The sequence below is a fragment of the Phascolarctos cinereus genome, unplaced genomic scaffold, assembly GCF_003287225.1.
Source record: "Phascolarctos cinereus isolate Bilbo 61053 unplaced genomic scaffold, phaCin_HiC Scaffold_5;HRSCAF=322, whole genome shotgun sequence".
Classification (NCBI taxonomy): Eukaryota; Metazoa; Chordata; class Mammalia; order Diprotodontia; family Phascolarctidae; genus Phascolarctos; species Phascolarctos cinereus.
This window is the reverse complement of record NW_027555958.1, coordinates 198,248,687-198,268,591: the sequence shown is the minus strand read 5'-3', so window position 1 is coordinate 198,268,591 and position 19,905 is coordinate 198,248,687. Positions and strand designations below refer to the sequence as shown.

At 35.4% G+C, this 19,905-nt stretch overlaps 1 protein-coding gene across 3 annotated transcripts in view; it reads left to right on the top strand.

The window, feature by feature from the left end:
• Nucleotides 1–19,905, top strand: part of SMAP1 (small ArfGAP 1) — a 214,598-nt gene that overhangs the window by 177,975 nt on the left and 16,718 nt on the right. For all 3 annotated transcript variants that reach the window (XM_021000139.2, XM_021000140.2, XM_078155295.1), the window contains one exon: nt 8,243–8,333. In XM_021000139.2, coding sequence (XP_020855798.1) covers nt 8,243–8,333 — 91 coding nt within the window. The remainder of the gene's footprint in view (nt 1–8,242; nt 8,334–19,905) is intronic.

The following is a 19,905-nucleotide window of genomic DNA, read 5'->3' as shown; positions in this document are numbered from 1 at the left end:
AAATTTAGGTATAACTGAAATACTATTTATTTAAGATGGCAGAGAAATGGGAGAAAATGTAGGAGTTGGAAACTAAATGATTTTTTATTCAGTTTATAGTCTGTGAGTAGCATTATGAATTACAAACAAATTGGTTGGTGAAGCTTCTACTAATAAAGGTTTTAATAATTTGAATGAGACATCTGCTCAATATGAATCTAAGGAAATTAAATTACATTTTATAGAATTACTCTAAGTAGGCCTATGTTCTTACTTGTTATAAAAATTTGTTTAATAAATTATAGATGTCCTAATTTTATATACTCATAGTCGACTGCATTCTCCATGTTAGAAGACAAATTCCATACACAGTGCTTTTAAGAGAAGAAAAATTTAAAACCAGAGGCTTTCATGAATATCATTTGCAATTCCTAGAGTTGAGCTTCAGGTTAAGTGAATGTGACTAGAGAGGAAGAAGCAGATCCAGATAGGTTAAAGGACTGCAGGTGTGTCCTGCTTGTCCAAGGAACTCCTACCAGCATCTTTTTAGTAATTTTCCATATGACCTTAGTGTAGGAAAGAAGATTTCTATATGCAAATCTTGATAAGGGAAACATTTAATAAAGCATACCCTTATTATCTTTTAAAGACTTTTAAGAAGTCTAAGTGAAAGATATTATATGTTAAGTAGCCATGGAGGAAAATTGAGAATGTAGGTCTATGCAGTATATGTTAGAGTGCTTGCCTGTTAACATTCGACCAGCAATCAAAGTCACATCTTATTCTTGAGCCTAACTTTCCTCATAAGTTAGAAAGGAACCATTTAATATGGCTATGCTGTAGACTCATGTCTGCTGACCACAATAATGGAAAACAGGTCAGATTCTTCACTTAGGTTTTTGTGAACTTAGACTTTTAAACTAATTTTTAAATTAAGATTTTCTGCCTTTGCCAGTAGGGAATATTTGGACAACTTGGTTATTTACTTAGAAATTTAAGGCTTGTAAAATGCAAGCAACTTTTTATTTACTAAGTACCTGTCATAAGGGCAAAACTTCTTCCATCAGCATTTTGGTTTAGACACCAAATTCTATACAGAAGCACAATTTATGAATGTTCTCTTGCTGTGGGTATTAACCACAATTGGAGATAGGTATAGTGCACACATATAGTAAAAGATATGGTAGCTTTATAAAATAGAAGCCACAAGAGGCAAACAGACATGCTGGACAAATACCTATGCTTCGCAGAATCTCAAAAATGGAAGATATGTCAGAAATAATCTACTGTAACTTACAGCTGAACAAACATCTCCAGAAGTGGTCATCTAGCCACTGCCTGAGACGTTTCAATGGTTGAGAACCCACTGTTGCCTGAGGTAGCCCCTTGTATGTTTCCAAAATCTATTTTTCTCCATTTTTGTTTCCAGTCTTGCCCTCTACGTCTAGGAAGACCAAATTTGTTCTCTTTCACATGATAGCTTTTCATATACTTGAACAGAGCTATCATTTTCCTCCCTCCCTCCAAGACTTTTAATGTCCAAACCTTCCCATTTTATTAAGTCAATCCTTTTGTGACGCAATCTCTACTCTGCTCACTATTCTAGTAATCCTTCTGTGAGCCAGTCCCAGTTTATCAATGTCTTTTAAAAACTGGTGCCCAGAATTTAAAGTGTTATTCCAGATATGGTCACATCAGGGGTAAAGTACAGTAGGATACTCATCTCCTTCATGCTATACACTGTGACATTTTTATGGACCAATGATTTTATCAAGTGGCTACTATATCTACCAGTATAGATCATGTTCAACTATGTTGTGGGGTTTGTTTTTTGTTTTGTTTTTGGTTTTTTTTGGTTTTTGAATTCTCCATACCCTCCCTAAAATAATCTACTGCACTGGAGTATTTTTTTTTCCGATCTTTTAACAATTCATGGGAATGTCTCACTACTAAATCAAAAGCATTTTTCTGCAATGTTATCTTTTATAGAACATCTTGCACTTAATTCATTGTTGACAGGATGCTATAGCCAGTCAATAAGTATTTAATAAGTGCTTAATATTTGCCAGTTGCTGTACTAATCACTGGCAAATACAAAGAAAAGCAAAAATTTGTCCTTTCCCTTGCAGAAGCTCACCTTCTAATGGGAGAGACAACATGAAAACTACTACGTATGAGCAAGATATGTACAGGATAAATTGGATGTAATCTGTAGGGGAAAAGAATTAGCAGTGAGGGTGGGAGGGTGAGGCAGACTTAACAAGGCTTCTTGCAGAAAGTATGATTTAAGCTGAGTTTTGAAGGAAACCAGGAGGTGAACATGAGGAGGGGAGAGAGTTTCAGGCATGGGGACAGCCACTGAAAAAGCACAAAGTTGGGAGATGAAGGATCATGTATGAGGAATAGCAAGAAGCCCAGTGTTTCTGGGTCATAGGGTATATGAAGGTAAGTAAAATGTTTTTTAAAAAAACCCTAGAAGGCTTTCATGGATTTTACAAGTCAAACAAAGAGGATTTTATACTTGATTAGAAGTAATAATAGGGAGTTTATTGAGTAACGAAGTATATCTGGGTTTTGTTTTTTTTTATCAGAGAGTAGCTTGGGATCATAACAGCATAATTTCCCCAATGTAGTCAGTTTTCTTTCTTTCTCCAGTTCTGTGTTTTTCATATGTGTGTGTGTGTGTGTGTGTGTGTGTGTGTGTGTGTGTGTGTGTGTATATATATGTATATATCTCCTCCAATTACATTTTTAAAAAATTTTAACATTCATTTTTTAGAAATTTTGAGTTCCAAATTCTCTTCTGCCTACCTTCATTTCAGTTCTTGACTCAGTTCATTGCCCAAATGCAAAACATATCCAGTACCTTTGTACTAGATCCAATAATTTTGCAGTTAAATTTTTAAATACAAGTCTCAGCCTTTATACTTCATTTCATCTTTTTCTTTTTGAATTATCCTGGTGGTAGTCCATTGAAATTTTTTTGATTACTGCCTTTGTCATCCAGCTTATTAGCTGTTCCTCCTTAGCTTTTTGTGATCTGCAAAGTTGACAAATATGCTATCTGCACTTTAATAATTGATAGATACTGAACACCATAGGTCTAAGAACAGAATTCTGGGGCACTTCACTCTGGACCCCTCTTTAGGACCCAGTCATGCAGTTACTTCTGAATCTATCTCTATTAAGTATCCTCTATCTGTGGTATCCCACTTATCTACTCATCTAGAAACCTTGTCAGAAAGGGAAATTAGGGTTTATCTAGAATGATCTTTTATTGATGAAGCTAGAAATGGTTCTTATTGATTATCATTTACATTTTTAAATGCTTTTAATAATACATTCTAGTACTTTGTCCAGATTTAGAGCACCAGGCAGTTTTTCTACAATTGGCAGGCCTTTGCTGCCTCTTCCCTACTCTAAAAAGTGTTGATGTTGGTCATCTAAAAGGAAGCCAGATTAATTTATTTGTTCTTGCAGTAGACTGAACCTGTAACTTCCTTTTCTCTTCTCTCCACATAAGAATCTTGATTTGTGATTGATCATTTAGATATTGTTTCATAAACCAAAAATGATTGTATGCTGGGAGATAGATTATAGATCATAAGTCAGATAGATCTTGTGAATGGTAAACCATCAATTACCATCACATTTTAGTTCACTATCATTGGGCCTAGGCAAAATGCTGCTGTAGGTGAGTTTCCTTTTTGATTCCTTCCCTGAATTTAGCTTCTATTACTACCTGACTGCTGGAATTCTCCCAAAGCCCCGAATCTCTGGTTACTTATCACCTGTCACCCTCTGTAGCCCCTCAAAAACACGATAACCATTGGCTTTGGAAATATGGCAGTGATGAGCAGCAGTCAGCAAGGGCAAAGAGGAAGTCACAGAGCAAAGAACATTTCAAAGTTGGATCTCCATGTAGGGCCTTGGCCAGACACAGATTTCATTGTAGAGTTGGTTGTATTGGACTATAACATCTCTCATTTAGGAGTGAAAAGTCCTGAAGTATCATTTAACTCACTGTTTTTAAATATCGTGATATTTATTGTTTTAAATGACATTACTTTCCCTTCAATATCCGTGTTCTGTCATTGATGTGGATACTCCTAATCAGTGCATACCACAGCTTATCTATGTCTTCTCGTTCTTCCCAGTTTTTGTCCATGTCATCTCATAAGTCCTCTATAGAGAATCTATCATACACACTGCTAGAAGTCTTTTAATATTTCATGGGCACCAGCACAATATATGGACTGTCCATCTCTTTTCCTTCCCTTTTGCTATATGACCAGCCCATCCCCTATTCCTGATCATACATTTCTTTATTAAATCTTGTCACTTTTGCATGCAAATTAATGTGCTGTGACTTACTATGCCCCCTGTAATTTTTTCAATACCCTTTGGATTCTTTGGAGATTTTCATGTTCCATGGCATATAGGCTGTCATGTAGTTAGCTTCCCTTGGACAGTATTGGATTTTAAAAGATGGATTTTTGTCTCAGAAAGCAAGCCATGAAACATGATTTCTAATTCCTATCATTTATCTTAGTTTGAGAACATTTAATTCCTACAACTAAAAGTTGGTTCAGTTCACTTTAGGGAGGATTGCTTTAAGAAATGATAGACTAGAAAGCTTTATTCTCTTAAAAGCCATGAGACATTCAGAGCCTTGAAAAGGAATTTTGAAATTTTAACTTCCAGCTATTTAATTTTAGCAATATTTTAAAATATTTTGATGTTCTTTTTATTTTCTGTTGATAGTTTGTAGAACCCTTTATAGATGGGACTAATATAGGTTGCATCTTTAAATTACCAGACATTGGTAAATAAATCTTATTTTACATGAAATGGACGTCTGTTGGAATGAGAGTACTGGACATGCCGTCAGAGAACCTGGATTCAAATTCCGGTCTTTTCTTTTTACTCCCAGTGGGACATGGGGCTAACCTCTTAATCTCTCTCAGCCTTATTTTTTTTGTCAGTGATTTTTTTTTTTAAATCATAAAGGATTTGGTCTCTGTCCCTTCAAACTCTAGATCTATGATACTAATTATCAGTGAGACCTGCTTCTCATTGACTTACTGAAAGGACATATTCAGAAATATGCATGACTGAAAAATAGATCAGTGTATTTCAAAGATACAATTAATTTTTAAAAATCAAATATTTACTGTTTGTGTTAGGATTTTAAGAAATTCAGTCAACTCATTTAAGTAGTTATATGTATTGGTATATTTCTTTGAGGTAAGTGGCCTAATCTTAAGATGTATCTACTTAACATTCTTTTCATTTAAGTACTTTTAAAGTAATGAGATTAATTTTTGACTTTTACATTGGTGAGCAAAGCAGAGTATTATTTAAATTCAAACTGTGTAATTCTGACTAATATATGCAAAGGAGTGCTTAATTTCTTTTAAAAAAAAAGGTTTATAGGGTTGCATTTTAAGTTAATCCTCCCATGCATTAATGTGTAATGAAATACTGCTTCTGCATGATTTTAGGAAACAAAAGAATCAAGGGAAGAAATTGAATGCCATCTTTTAAAATGGAAATTCTTTTTGCTTTTATTAAATTGAAGAAGGCCTAGTTGATACTGAGTCACTATGTTCTTCCATTGAAACATTACATCATGGATACACCTTATTTGATCTTCTGAGACTCGTGACAAACAATAGGATACCTCAAAGACAGTCTTGAAGTTTGTGCTGAGATATTCTAATGTATATACACTCCACTGAAAAATACTTTGTACCTAACAATCAGTTAATCAGCAGGGATTTGTTAAGTGCTTACTATGTATCAGGGTTGTGGATAGAAAGGTCAAAAGTGAAGTCAGTGCCTGTTCTTGAAGAGCTTTCATTCTGTCCAGATAGAAATTTAATGTGGTTTGGGGGAAGGAAAGCACCAGCAGCTAGGGTGTATTAGGAGAAGTGTTTTTGAACTGATTCTTGAAGGAAGTAGAAAGAAGTAACAGATTCTGTAAGATGGAGGGAAGGAGGGAGTGTATTGGAGGCAAATTGGCCCTCTTAATCTTTCTTACACAAAGACTCCCAACTCCAATCCTTTGCACTGTCTTTCCCTAGTTGTAAGCATCTGTTTTCTGCCCTTAATGATGATACTGTACTCTGGGATCAAAATCCTCTTGCCCTCTATCATCTCTTTTATCTCCCCCCCTCCCCCGCCTCCATAGGAAAAGATCTCTGAAAATCAGTCATTTCCACTTGTGGATTGACTGATGTGAACTGAAGTAAGTGTATTTTAAGTCTTTCAGTTCTCTTTGTAAACTTTGCCCTTTGTCAAAGAGATTTCAGGCATTAACAAGTTGGAAGATTTTTTAAATTTTGTTTAGGAAGGCTTCTCTTTGACCTTCCCAACTAAGTATTCCTGTGCCTCTCTAGGGGATGAAATGAGAAAGGAGCTTTGTGTAGGGAAGGTGTACTCAAACAGAATCTAGAGACCTAGCTATTGGTTTCTTTTCTGCCACTGACTACCCTACTTGCCTTTGGGACCTCACTCAGCTGGATAAGTCACTTGTCTTCTCTCAGTCTCCTTTTTTTTTTTTTTCACCTGAAAAATGAAGTGGTTGAATTTGATAATCTTTAAGATCTTGTCTTAGGTTAATTGGAATATCCAGTTTTCCTTAAGTAAGTAATATTTAAAGAAAAGAATCTATCAATTTGAATCGTCATTTGAAGGAAATTGCGTATGTGGTGCTTTGGAATTATACTTTCTTCAGATTATTTCATAGTCCTTTTTTTAAATCAGTCAGATAAATAGAGTGTACAAATCCAAATGTTGGAGTGTGATAGGAAATGTCTTAAGTCAAAAGTCTAAAAATTGGTTGTCATTCACAGCTTGATGTTCTATACCCTAGAGTTATTAAGGAATTAGTAGGTGTGGTCACAGAGTAATTAGCTAAAACTTTGTTGAGAACAGGAGATGTTTAGAAGATAAAGAATAGATTTGGTCCTGGAAATTGTAGGTCAATCTACTTAACTGAAATAGCTTTAAAAAGTTGATTAAAACACACAATAATCCATTAACAAAACAGGTCAGAGGGTTATATGACGATCATATCTGACCAGTTTTTTGTTGTTAAGTCCTTTCTGTTGTGTCCAACTCTTCATGATCTGATATTGGGGTTTTCTTACTGGAGTGGTTTGCCATTTCCTTCTCTAGCTTATTTTATAGATGAGGAACTGAGGCAAATGGGGTTAAGTGACTTGCCTAGGGTCATACAACTTATAGGTGTATGACATCATATTTGAACTCAGGTCCTCCTGACTCCAGGGCTCATGGTGGGCATTCTATTTACAGTGCATGCAAGCTACCCCTTGACCATTTTACTTTCATTCAAATAAAAAGTGACAAGGCTTGTAACTCAGGAGGAGGCAGGAGACATAGATGTTTTGTTCACATTAGTTACATTCTCTGGGAGGCAGGCAGATCTGGACCCACATTCAGTGTGTACCTGGGCTAACAGCTAGCTAGAGTGGCCTTTCCCAAGGAAATGGATTGCTATGGAGTAAGTCTAGGGCTGATCCCCAAGTGGTATGCTGATTAGATCTCCTCTGCATGGGGTGTTATTTAATGTTTTTATCAGAGATAAGACTGAATAAACAGCATACTCATGAAGACAAAAAGGTAGGTAAGTTTGGGAAATCAGAGTAAAATGCTAAAAAGTGATTGCAGTTAGTGTAGAAAATTGATCTACCAGGAAGAGGATGTACGATAAAAGGAAAAATATACTTAAAACTTGAATTCACACATTGGAATTATTAATAACAAGTTTAATAAAAGTTAACAAAAAATTTTTATTCACTACTTTGTGCCATAATTTTTAAGGGTTATATTGTGAAGTTCAGAGATAATTTTGTTTTGTGGTAATAACAATAGCTACCATTTATATAGTGCTTTATGATTTGCAAAGCATTTTACAAATGTTATCTACTTTATCCTCACAACCACCCGTTGAAGTAAGCACTATTAGTTTTCAGTTGAGGAAGCTGAAGCACAGAGAAGTCAAGTGACTTACCCATAGTCATGTAGCCTGTATGTATCTGAGGCCAGATTTGAACGTAGTCCTTACTGACTTCAGGTCCAGCGCTCTAGCCAGTGTTCTAACTTAGCTGCCTCCATGGTAACATATGTGACAATTACGTTTAAGTTGCAGAACTCATATTAACAGAATTAATGGTGATTGTTAGAAGTTTACATGATTTAAGAAGCATCCACAAACCTTATTGTTTACTTTTTAAAGCCTCAGAAGAAAGAAGAACCGAATCAGGAATTTAAAAAAAGCACCAGCCCTAAAAAGGCAGCAGAACCCACTATTGATCTTTTAGGACTTGGTAAGTAATAAATAATAAAAGCCTTCATTTTTGTTATGGAGCTATTGAAAGAAACCTTCATTTGAAATGAACATAATGGCTTTATCTTCAATATGCCAACAGATACCATGAACTGAATTTGAAAATGCTATGATTAAGTCTACTGAGTTCTCCCACTATAAAGGAAATCTTTAATAAGGGGGTTGGTGTCTGTCAGCACTGTCTTCACTGAAATACAAGTAATGAGCTCCTTAGGGAAAGGAGAGATATCAAAGTAATCTTCAAAGGCTTGGTAGACTATGACATTTCAACATTTAAAATACAAAAATGGGGTTTGGTGTGTATGTGAGCTTTTTTCTTTTTTTAAAGTAACAGTATTCGGTGGGCTTATTGTATAATGTACTGATGTAAAAGAAAAAGTAATTTTAGTTGGCTAAAGCCATCTTCCATTTTCCATGTGTAGTTCTAGTACTAAATTTATTATATGCCTCAACTGAAATTGAGAATTGTTCACTTTTTGTCTAATGTCCCTTTTTTCCTTAGGCTAGCAGATAACAATATGGACTTTGTCTTATACGTAAATAAGCTTTGATTCAAGAAGTGCCAGTCTTATACAGTGTTTATTTACAAATATTGTCAGTTCTTTTTTATATTCCTCCTCAAAGGATTTGCAAAGCAACCATCATTTTCAGCAGTGTCTGTGTTTTGTAGCAGTAATGAATTTTTCTTTCAGTTTGGGGAACAACTGAAGGATAAAGTAAGCCATTTGGAAGGATCTAGTTTCTGAAAAAAAATTGTTTTAGTTCTTTATGGGTAAATTCCTTTCTGTTTTGAGAATCAGTGTTACATATTTTATTCATTTCTTTAAAAGCTGGTATGTATCATGCAAATGTTTTTTCCTAGAGGTAAATTTTCTAATGTGGTAGTGAAAAATAGTCTGATAGATACATTAAAAATAAGTGTAATTTTGGAAATAGAATTTAAGACTGGAGGCTGTAAACATAATTATGTGAAGTTTCTAGTCCTCATAATTTCTGTATTTTATCCCTTTTGTACTTTGGTTTATGAAGCACAAGGGAAGAAAAGATTTCTGTCATATTCCACATTAAGACTGTCTTATTAAAACTAACCATTTAAAAAAAATTTTTGTAGCATTTCCAGTTTACTTGATTTGGTGTTGTGCTTGGTTTATTAATTTATAATTTGTAATTATCTATCTTTAAAATGTGCTTGACTACTTCACGTAGGTAATGCTTATATGCTTATTGGTATCCCAGATTCTCTAAAATGAAAACCTTTCTAAGATGCTACATATGTAAAGTAAAAATCATTTGAGAGTAACTGGGTTCTTTCTTGAAATGAAGCATTAGTTAATTAAGGTCATGTTCTTTCTTATCCAACTTTAGTGATTCAAGCTAAATCATGTTTCTTTTGGCCTCTTATTTCTATCCTTATAAAGTATTATCCACCCACAGGTATTACCTGTCAAAGCATCAACTGCAGTATAAGTGGTTTGGTACAGTGGAAGAACACTGCATTATGGAGTCTCAGTACCTGGGTCCCATCGCAGGCTCTACCATTGAATACCTGGGTGTGCTTGGGCAAATCACCTATTTTCTCTGTGACTCATTGTCCTCCATCTGTAAAATAAGGGGATGGGATTAGGTAATCTCTAATAGCCCTTTCAGCTTTAAATTTAGGAGGATCTTATGATCCTTAGTGAGTAGTTATACCTGAGAGAAGAATTATTTCCTTTTTGGAGATTGTTTCCAGAGCAGTAAGATCACTGTTTACTTATGTTACCTGAAAGAAACTGGTTATTGCAAATTATAGAAACATAGGCTTTGGAGCTGAAAGGAACTTTAGAAATAATTCAGCCTGACCCTCTCATTTTAGAGATGATGAGATTGAGCCTTACGAAGGTTAGTTAAATGATTTGCCCAATGTCACATAGTGAGCTCAAGTAGAAATGGGCAGAAAAATAGGCTCTGGTTCTCTCATCCCAGAAACTGGTTTCAGGCCCTTGGATACCCAAACCTCTATGGTCGTTGTATAACTGACCAAAGTTCCTTGGGGTTGTTTTGAGCTACAGTGAGATAGATAAAAACAAGTCCCATCTTACAGATGAGGAAATTGATATTCTATGACTTGCCCAAAGTCATAGAAATTAATGCGTGTCAAAATCAGATGTCTGCCTTCAATTTTGTCCCTACCACATTTTTCTGCCTTTTGCCTACTCAAGGTCCACACCCTTTTCCTACATCTGTAAACCCTTACCATTCCTTCACTCTTCCTCAGCCTTTAAGGGAGACAGTGTGACCTCTCTTATTTGATTCCAAGCCCAGGACTCAAAGGATTGAGGGATTAAGAGGACAGAAAGTACAGGGGATGACACATACATAAACACATGTGTACAGGTATATTTACATACTTATGTGGTGGGGTGTCTTAAGACCTGAGGACCAGGATTAATCCTCGAGTCCACTTTAGTTCAGATAGTTCAAAAGTTTTAGGGCAAGAGCTAAATTAATCTTCAGAAAGTCATAAGGCTATTCAGAGTAGGAAATTGTGTGAAGAGACTCATAAAATCATGGAGTGACCACATAGATTGTTTAAATCCCATCTGAACAGTAATACTTGCTAGAATATCTCTGAGGTGAAGGCCATTCTGCTTCAGCCAGAATATTCCTCTGGATGAACTCACTGTCTAGTAAGATGGTTCATTACATTTTTGTACAACTAGTTGTTTATTGGTTATTATTATATCTCTATATTCAGCCCCACACTCTCTCCTGAGCTTCAGTAGTGTATTACCAATTGCCTATTGGGTATTTCAAACTGGATGTCCTGAAGACATCTTCATCTCAACCCTCCCTTCTTCAAAACTTCCTTATTTCTGTCAAAGGCAGCTCTACTCTTCTAGTGTTACCCCTTCATAATCTCAGCATAACCTCACTTTTCCTCACATACCCATATCACACAGCTACTTCTGTAGTTCAGGCCTTCATCACTGGTTCTTTAGATTATTGCCGCAGTTTCCTGATTGGTCGCCCTGCCTGGACTCTCTCACTCCTCCAGTCTGTTCTATATCTGCTGCCAAAGTAATTTTCTTTAAGCTCAGGTCAGACTTTGCTGATGTGATTTCCATACTCATCATATACCACTGACTTCCTGTTGCCAATAGAATAAAATGTAAACTCCACTCTTTAGCTTTTAAAGTCCTGTGCAACCTGGCTTCATCTGCCATTCTAGTCAAACTAGTACTTTTCTTTGTTTGTCACATAGGACACTCCATCTCTCCTCTTCTTGTCTTTGTACTTGCTGATTCCTTATGCATGTAATGCACTCTCCTGACCTCTACTTCTTAGTCTCTCTTCCTTTAAGATTCAGCAGAGATATCCATCTTGTGTATGAAACCTTTCTTGATTTCCCCTAGCTGCTAGTGTCCTCCCTCCCATAGTAGCTTGTATTTAATTACTTTGTGTGTGTGTTTGTACATGTGTATTAGCTAACTTAATATTTATTCTGTATTTTATATTCACTTGTCAATTCCATTAGAATGTGGTAAACTCTTGTGAGTAGGGATTGTTTAATTCTTTGTACTCGTTTCTTTGGTGCCTAGCACAGTACCTGGTATGCATTAATAAATATTTTAAAATTTAATTATTGTGTTGTTTGTTTGAACCTGTGATTTCATTAGTGTAAGGGACTCCCTATAAGAAAAAACGCCCTTTACCAATGCAGATCAGTAACTGTTGTGGAACTTTTGGTCCTAAAGAGTTTTCTGGAGCATTAGGAGGAGAAGTGATTTTCCCAGGGTCACACAGTATATATTAGAAAAGGGACTTGAACCCAGCTTGGTCTGATTCCAAGATTAGTTCTCAGTCAGCTCTGCCATACTGTCAGTTGCTTTTGTTGAGCAGAAATTTGCCTCCTTTTAATTTAGTCCTAGACATAGTCTGCTAACTCCTTCCTGTTATGCAAGTTACTGGTCATATATGCTATTAAAATGAAAATAGTGCTAAAGAGTCCATCATTTTGATATACAACATAAATATTATCTTGCTAATGAAAATCCAGCTCAGGAAATAGCACTGAGATACTGTCAGTGCATATTCATAGTCTTCATTGTCTAAATGGTATTGATTTAAATTTACCTATTTTCTCTTGTCAGCCCAACTTAATCTAAAGAAATTGCTATCTAAACAGTTTGCAAGTCTTTTCAATAAGAAGCTTTTAAAAACATGTGGCTACGTGGGTACAAGCAGATACAAGTAATCTGAACAAGTAGTCTTTATCAAAATAACTTGAAGCTGAGTGTCAGACTCTTAGAAATAGGTACAGCTTAAGTATGTGAGAATAGCTAATATTCTTTAAATTTCCCACTTTTATGCCAAATTTAAGGAAATAAGACTTTTTATTTTAACGCACCATTCAGCCAAAATGGCAAAGTTGAGAGGGGATGACAACGCCAGTGTAACATAATTATCATCATCACATCCAATTCTTTACCAAATAAGGGAGATGAACAAATTGCCTTTTTTCACCATAAAAATCTGTTTCAAGGAGAATTGTCTATAGGCAGTTATTTGGGATCAAACTTTACAAAATGCTTTTAAGTTACTCATCTTGAAAGTTGAAAATGTGCTAAGGGGCAGGAGTGGCAAAGGATTGATTACTTTTAAGCTGAAAAGTATAAGAAAACAGTTGAAAGGCAAACTCAGTTATAGGCTGACAATCAGCCGACAACCAGGCAGTGGCTCCTTAAGCACTGATGGTTCCTCAGACCCTTCTACTGCTGTTTGGCCAAGTCAAGTAAACATAAATTCATTTTAAGAACACTGTAACCAGAGTGACTGAAATTTTAGTTATAATTGCCTGTAGTTTTGCAGTTGCTATATTTTTAAAGTGATGAGAATGATACTAGGCACTGGTGCAGTAATAATAACTCATACTTCTGTAGCCTTTAGGTTTGCAAAGTGCTTTACATGGTTTTTCCTATTTGATCTCCTTAATAGCTCAGAGCTATGTAGTATGAGTATTATTATTCCAACTCAGTTGATGAGCTGATGCACAGAGGGTTTGTGACTTTGCCCAAGGTCACATAGCTAGTAAATGGCAGACCTTTATCTTCTGGCTCCATAATTCACAGTCTTACTTTTCAAGAAGTTTGTTTCCATTAAGGCTAATTTGTTTAATTACTTTTGATAAATTCCTATTCCTTTCTTCTTTGGAGAAAATGGATGACTCTTGAGGTTTTAAAAAATTGTCTTTCTTTTTTAAAAAGTATGATCAGAACCTGTGAAGGTTATGTAATGTAAATGTGTATGTATCAATGAAATGATTGGTAAAAATATCCCCCTGAAAAAGGACATTGTGCTGGGAAGTAACTTTCTGCCTCTACTACAGGCAAGTAAGAAAAGTGAATCATCTTGTAAAAATTTTTAAATGGCAGGAGAGCTGAAGGAGGAAGATGAATTGGCAGGGTAGGAGGAGCCTATGAAATGCATAATAGAAGAAAAGTTTTTGAAAGCAGCAGGATCAGTGTGATGGGTCCAGTATGAGAGGAATAGTGGATAGTGAAAAGATCCCATTAGAGTAGCTCAGTCATAGAAGATGGACAGAGCAGAAAATTCATTTTGCATTAAGAGAAAGTACTAATTAAACATCATAGGCCAGAGAGAAGATAGTAGGAAAAAAAGATTTACAAGAAAGAGGACAAGCATTTGCAGGCCTTGGGAAGGAGCAGGAAAGGTCAGTGAAACTTGAACAAAAGACCAGGAGGATAAGTCTAGAGTCCAAATAGGAATGAATCTTCTCCTGAGATTAGACGGGGGAACTGAAAAGTTAGCTTGATCGGAGACTAGAAGGCTGAGAGAAAGGCAGAAGGCTGGTAATACTCCTTTCATGTTTGTTTTCTGGCCCAGACCTATGATTCCATCATTGTAGGGATATTTTGGTGTGGAAACTTCTGCTAATGATGTATATAGGTCAGTTGTAGCCTGTAGACTGAGAGAATTGCTTGGGATACTAATTGAATAAGTGGTTTTTTCCCCCCATGATCATGTATACAAGAAAATGTCATAAAATCATAGAGGTCACCTAGTCAGGCAGGATTTGAATCCAGGTCTTCTGACTCCAGTGCCTGCCTTCTAGCCAGTATGCAGTATTTCCTGTCTTTAATATTATTTTTGTTCCATTATGAGTCAGTGGTAGAATTGATTGAGGCCATTTAAACCTGCACAGTCTTAATGCCTGACCTGTGTTATAAGTTAAAGGCAGTCTCTGGGGGTAAATGAAAGAATTGTGCCAAGGAGGAGACTATTTAAACCTAAAACAGTATCAATAATAATAACTTAATATTGTTATCTTACCTTTCTGTAGCACTTTAAGATTTACAAAGTAAATCTGGTATGTGTCATTATTATCTCCATTTTGCAGAAGATAAAACTGAGGCTAATAGATGGTAAGTAACTTGCTTAGGATCACACAGCTAACATGTCTGAGAGAGGATTCAAGACCCAAGTCTCATCTGCTTCTAAGTTTAGTTGTTTTCAACTAGACAGATAGGTGCTATAGTAGTTATGAGTTGTGGACTTGAATTTGGGAAGAACTAAGTTCACCTTCTGCCTTAGACATTAATAACTTTGTGGCCCAGGTCATTTAACCTGAGGCTGACAGTCAGCCTCAACTTCCTCATTTGTGAAATGGGGATAATAATAACAGCTCCCTCACATATTGTGAGGATCAGATGAGATAATATGTAATGCACTTTGCAAACCTGAAAGGGATATATAAATGGTAGTTACCCCCAGCACTAGTACTATTGCTGCTACTCAGCACTACCTTGCTAATTTAGACCAATAGTTCATATTCCCTAAGTAGTATTCTCATATTCCTAACAAGAAATATGTTATACTGTGAAAATCCCTTCATCGTTTTAGTCATGTTTACTTATGATTGTATTTGTGCTAGCTTGTGTAGACAATACAGTGTAAAGATCAGAGAAGCCAGAAAAAGAAAGACTGGACAAGCTTTGATTGCCAGTGCATGGATTATTAATATCTGAGATGCCAGAGGACAAAATGGGAGAATGAGGGCACTGCTTAATCATGACCTTGAGCAGTAGCACTATTTATTTTTTTATCTAGAGGGGATTTTGGTACAATTTATGTCATCAAGAAATAGTGGGGAAATGGAACTATGTCCTTGAACAAATTTTTTTTCTTAATATTTCAGTCAGTTAATGGTTTTTAATCAGTGTGGGTATTTCTACCAGTGATGTAGATCAGTGCTGTCAAACTCACAGAAATAAAGGCCCCTACACAATACATAAGGATCCCTGCAGGCTGCATATTGATTTATCTATATATTAACTACACATTCACATCTATATTCTATTGTATTTTTATTTATTTTGTTAAGTATTTCCCAATTATATTTTAATTTGGTTCTTGTGGCAGTATTGCTACCCTTGTGTTTGATATTTCTGGTGTAGATTTCAACCTAACCCATCCATGCCTTTTTATTAAACTTCTCATGTTCATTAAAAATATTTTTGTTTATTTAAAGCTCAGCATGATCTGAGCATATAAAATGATATTCACTTGGAGTATGTCTGTCTGGTGAGATGTGTGATAAAAAGGTTGATTTAACTAAAGATACCCCTTAAGCCTTTTCACTTTGATAGCTCTCAGGTCACTTTAGATCTGTAGCTCTCTTCTGAAAAGATTACTGTGACCCTACGGTTTCCTTCAACCAGCAACATTAACCTCTGAAGCACAACTAGACGTCTCATACAAATAAAGCTCAGATGAAGGAATTTGAAGGAGTTTGCTAAAGTGGCCTTCCCTGCCTTCTGTAAGGAGATTGGTACATTAGAACTGGACAGTATGGCCATTTGGCAAAGAAATAATAAACATACACTTATTTCATTTATTTCTTTCTGTGTAAAAACATTCCATCTCAAGCTGTTGATTATGAATTTTGTTAGGTCTGTTTTTCTTATTCAAACTTATACTGTTTTAACATTAAGGAGAATATATTTTTAAACTTACTTTTTTTAAGCATATAACTCCTGCACCCTAGCTCCCACATTATTAAAAATTTTTAAGTAGCTGATTTTACAAGAAAAAAATTATCAAGACAACTTAATCAGCAAATATTAAGCACTTACTGTACTTAGGTTCTGTGCTAGGTGCTAAGGATACAAAGATGAAGATGTAATCCTCTCCTGAGGAGGTGACATTTTTTTAGATGGATGAGATGTACACAAATAACTACATTGTAAATTATAATATGACTAAGTACCTGGGAAAAGTCTCACAGGTATTTATGAGAAACTCAAAAAGAGAGAGAGCATTTCTAGCTGGATAGGTCAGTGAAGGCATTGTAGAAAGGCTGTCCCATAAGATAAGGCTGAGGCATTTAAAGAGGGAAGTATTTCAGGGGGAGCATAGCTTTGATAGTAGTGGTAGAGAGGGGTGAAAATTCTTGACCTGGAGGGTATTGCATGTAAGTACATGGTATAAGAGCAAGAGAGATCTGGGAAAAGTGAATAGTTCATTTTGGGTGGAATGTAATTGATTGTATAAATTTTAAAAGACGTAATCTCATAATAGTTATTGTATCATTTTATTAAGTAAAACAGTTCAATACAAATGAAATCTAAATTACAGTTTTGAAGCTGGAGCCTTAAGCTCCTGAACAATAGGACATAGCAAAATGTATTGCACATAAGTGGTCAAGGAATATTTGTTGACTTGAATTAAGCCACTCTTTGAATAGAAATGAAAAGAGTTGTTTTGTTTTTGTAATAAGTCTGAGATTAATAATAACTTAAATGTGTTGGTACTAAGGTAAGCCTTACTGGATCATAGAGAAACCACTTTAAATTTATTCCTTTTTGCGGGGTGGACAGGAAGAAGAATGCCTTAGTAGTTCCCAGTGAAGTATTGGAAGTGGCAGTTTTCATTGCCTCAGGGGTATACTCAAGGCAGCATGTTGTAGTTATTCAAAAATAGTAAGGAAGAACATGACATCTATTTGCTTATGACATACATAACTGTCCTGGGGTAGTATTCACAAAAGCCCCCTCACTGCTTTTCTGATTTTTTAAAAATATATTATTGTTGAAGCAAATAATGACAGAATAGGATGAATTTGGTTACCATTTATTGAATGCCAGCCAGGTTGGCACTGTCGTAGGGACTAGAAAATGTAGTTCTGTATGTATAGTATAGTGAGAATAGGATTCAATCAGTAAATAGAAAATGGGGAGACTGAGGCTTCTGAATGAAAAAAGAAGGCATAGATAGAATAGAAGAGATTATCGCAAATTTTTATTTTCTTCCACAACTCTGATTCAAAGTCTGAGGAGGATCAAACATTTGTAATTTATGGAAAATAAATGGACTGCAGAGATTAAGTTTTAGGTTTGGGATATGATTTTATATTTTTAAACATTACAGTTTTTATTTATTTCAGATAAATTCAGTTGGATTATTGATTCCCCTTGTAGACAAGTTGAAAAAGAAAGCAAGCTAACCCAGTTTGTCCATGTTGCACTGCATCATAAGATGTGTCATTATCACTTACGTAGTATTTTGTTTCTCTCAAGGTTAAGAACTAGAACTATTCAAAATCATTAAGTATAGCTGGATGGTAAAAATTGTCATTTAGTTCATAATTAGAAATGAACTATAGGTATTTTCTTTCTGTTGTTGTCTTGGGAAAAGATGTTGGACAAGGGACTATTTTTATTCATGAGTCAAATAAGTTTTACATCAGTAATGTAAATGAAGGAGTAAGTTCAGCATATTCAGCACATAGTTAATATAAATTCACTATGTACAAGGCATGGAGGAATACACAAAATTGGCTAGACATAGTCTTTCCCCTCTAGGAGCGTATGATCTAAAAAACAGAAATGATTCCTGTATAATAAAGACTAGCGTTGAGGTGTTCTATTTCAGATGTTAACTTAAAAAACATCAGTGTCATATGAATGTACTATGATAAAGTCACACATGGCACACACTCTATATTCTTCAGGAATATAGCACTAATTAAAACAATTTTTTTTAAAAGCTGAAAACATTTTAACATTTTTGAAAAGATAACCCTTGTGTGCCACAGTAAACAAATTCGTCCTTGCATTTTCCCTTAGGTGCACACTGTCATTTAGAGAGTCTCAAATGTTAATTTTGAGCCAAAGAAAAAGTTTACTTACACATTCAGTTCCTAGTTTTTAAATGTCCTCACAGAAATAAGAACTTTTATAAACTGAAAGGTCCTAATTTTTTGGTTTGATGCCTGCCTTTAAGACTAAAGTTTCCTCTATTCCCCTGTTTTGTTTTGTTTTAACTGCATTGTCCCAATTTCTTCTATTTACTCAGTGCCTTTTCAAGGGGCCCTTTGTGCTTCATTTTTTCTTTAGGAAGTTGTCCCTTGCTAAATTTCTTCCATTTGCCCTAGGCTTTTTTTGGTACTTTGGATCTCCCATTATTTTTATTGGCTACTACTGCCTCTGCATGCTGATTATAGGGGCCTGCCTCTTTCTGTTACCATCCTCTGCTCTGTAGAAGAGCAAAAAGTAAAATGTGTCAGCCTGTCTCTGGTGAATGCTGATTAGCTAGCTACTGACATAGAGGTACACTTTATTTTGTAGAGGCATGCTTGGCTATGTGCAATTCTGGGGTTCTTTTCACTCTGGAAGAAGAGATTTATATTGGTCTGGATATTGAAAATGATTGTGATACCAGTGTATTTCTTTTGAACATTGGGTAATAATCTATACTGCTACTAAATGAGTAGTTTACTCAAATTATGGAGAGCTATCATCATGGCATGGAACTTGTAGCTTTTGATTTTTATAAGCACTTCATTTCAACATACAAAAAAAAAAAGAGGAAGAAATATATTTTAAATCCTTTTTGATTGTTTAGACTGAATTTTCAGTCCTTTGCTTATATTAAGCATGACGAAAGGGTACAATGAATTTCTAATGATCTGCACAAGTACTATTCATATGATGTGAGGACACCTCTAAACCACCCGAGGTAATCTAGCTTTTTCCCAGATTTGCTTCTCAGCAGTTTCTTTACTGTCATCCAAGGATACTGGGTGACCTTTCTTATCCTCCACACTTGAGTTGGGTGGATATTGATTGGGTCAGGCACAGAGAGATTTTTGAATGACTTTACACACAATTTTTTTGATTATCCTTGCTTCTACTCCCCTTAGTGAACAGATTAATAATCAGTAATACACTGCTGAATTATTCTTTTCTGTGTAATTAGGTACAGCTACAATTAATTTAGTTTATGATACAAATATCATTACATGGAATAGGAATAGGAAAGTCTCCCCTAATTCTACCCTCTTCCTTTAGCCCTGCCGAAATACAGAATATGGAAAAGATGAAGGGCAATTCAAAACCACATGAAATATCTACACACATTGTAATAGCCTTGTAGATATGAAGTAATTTTGCTTGTGATAAACACAATAAAATGACAATTGAAACCCATTTAAAAATACTTGTGAGACTTTGGGCACAGTACCTGGCACATAATAAGTGTTTAATAAATGC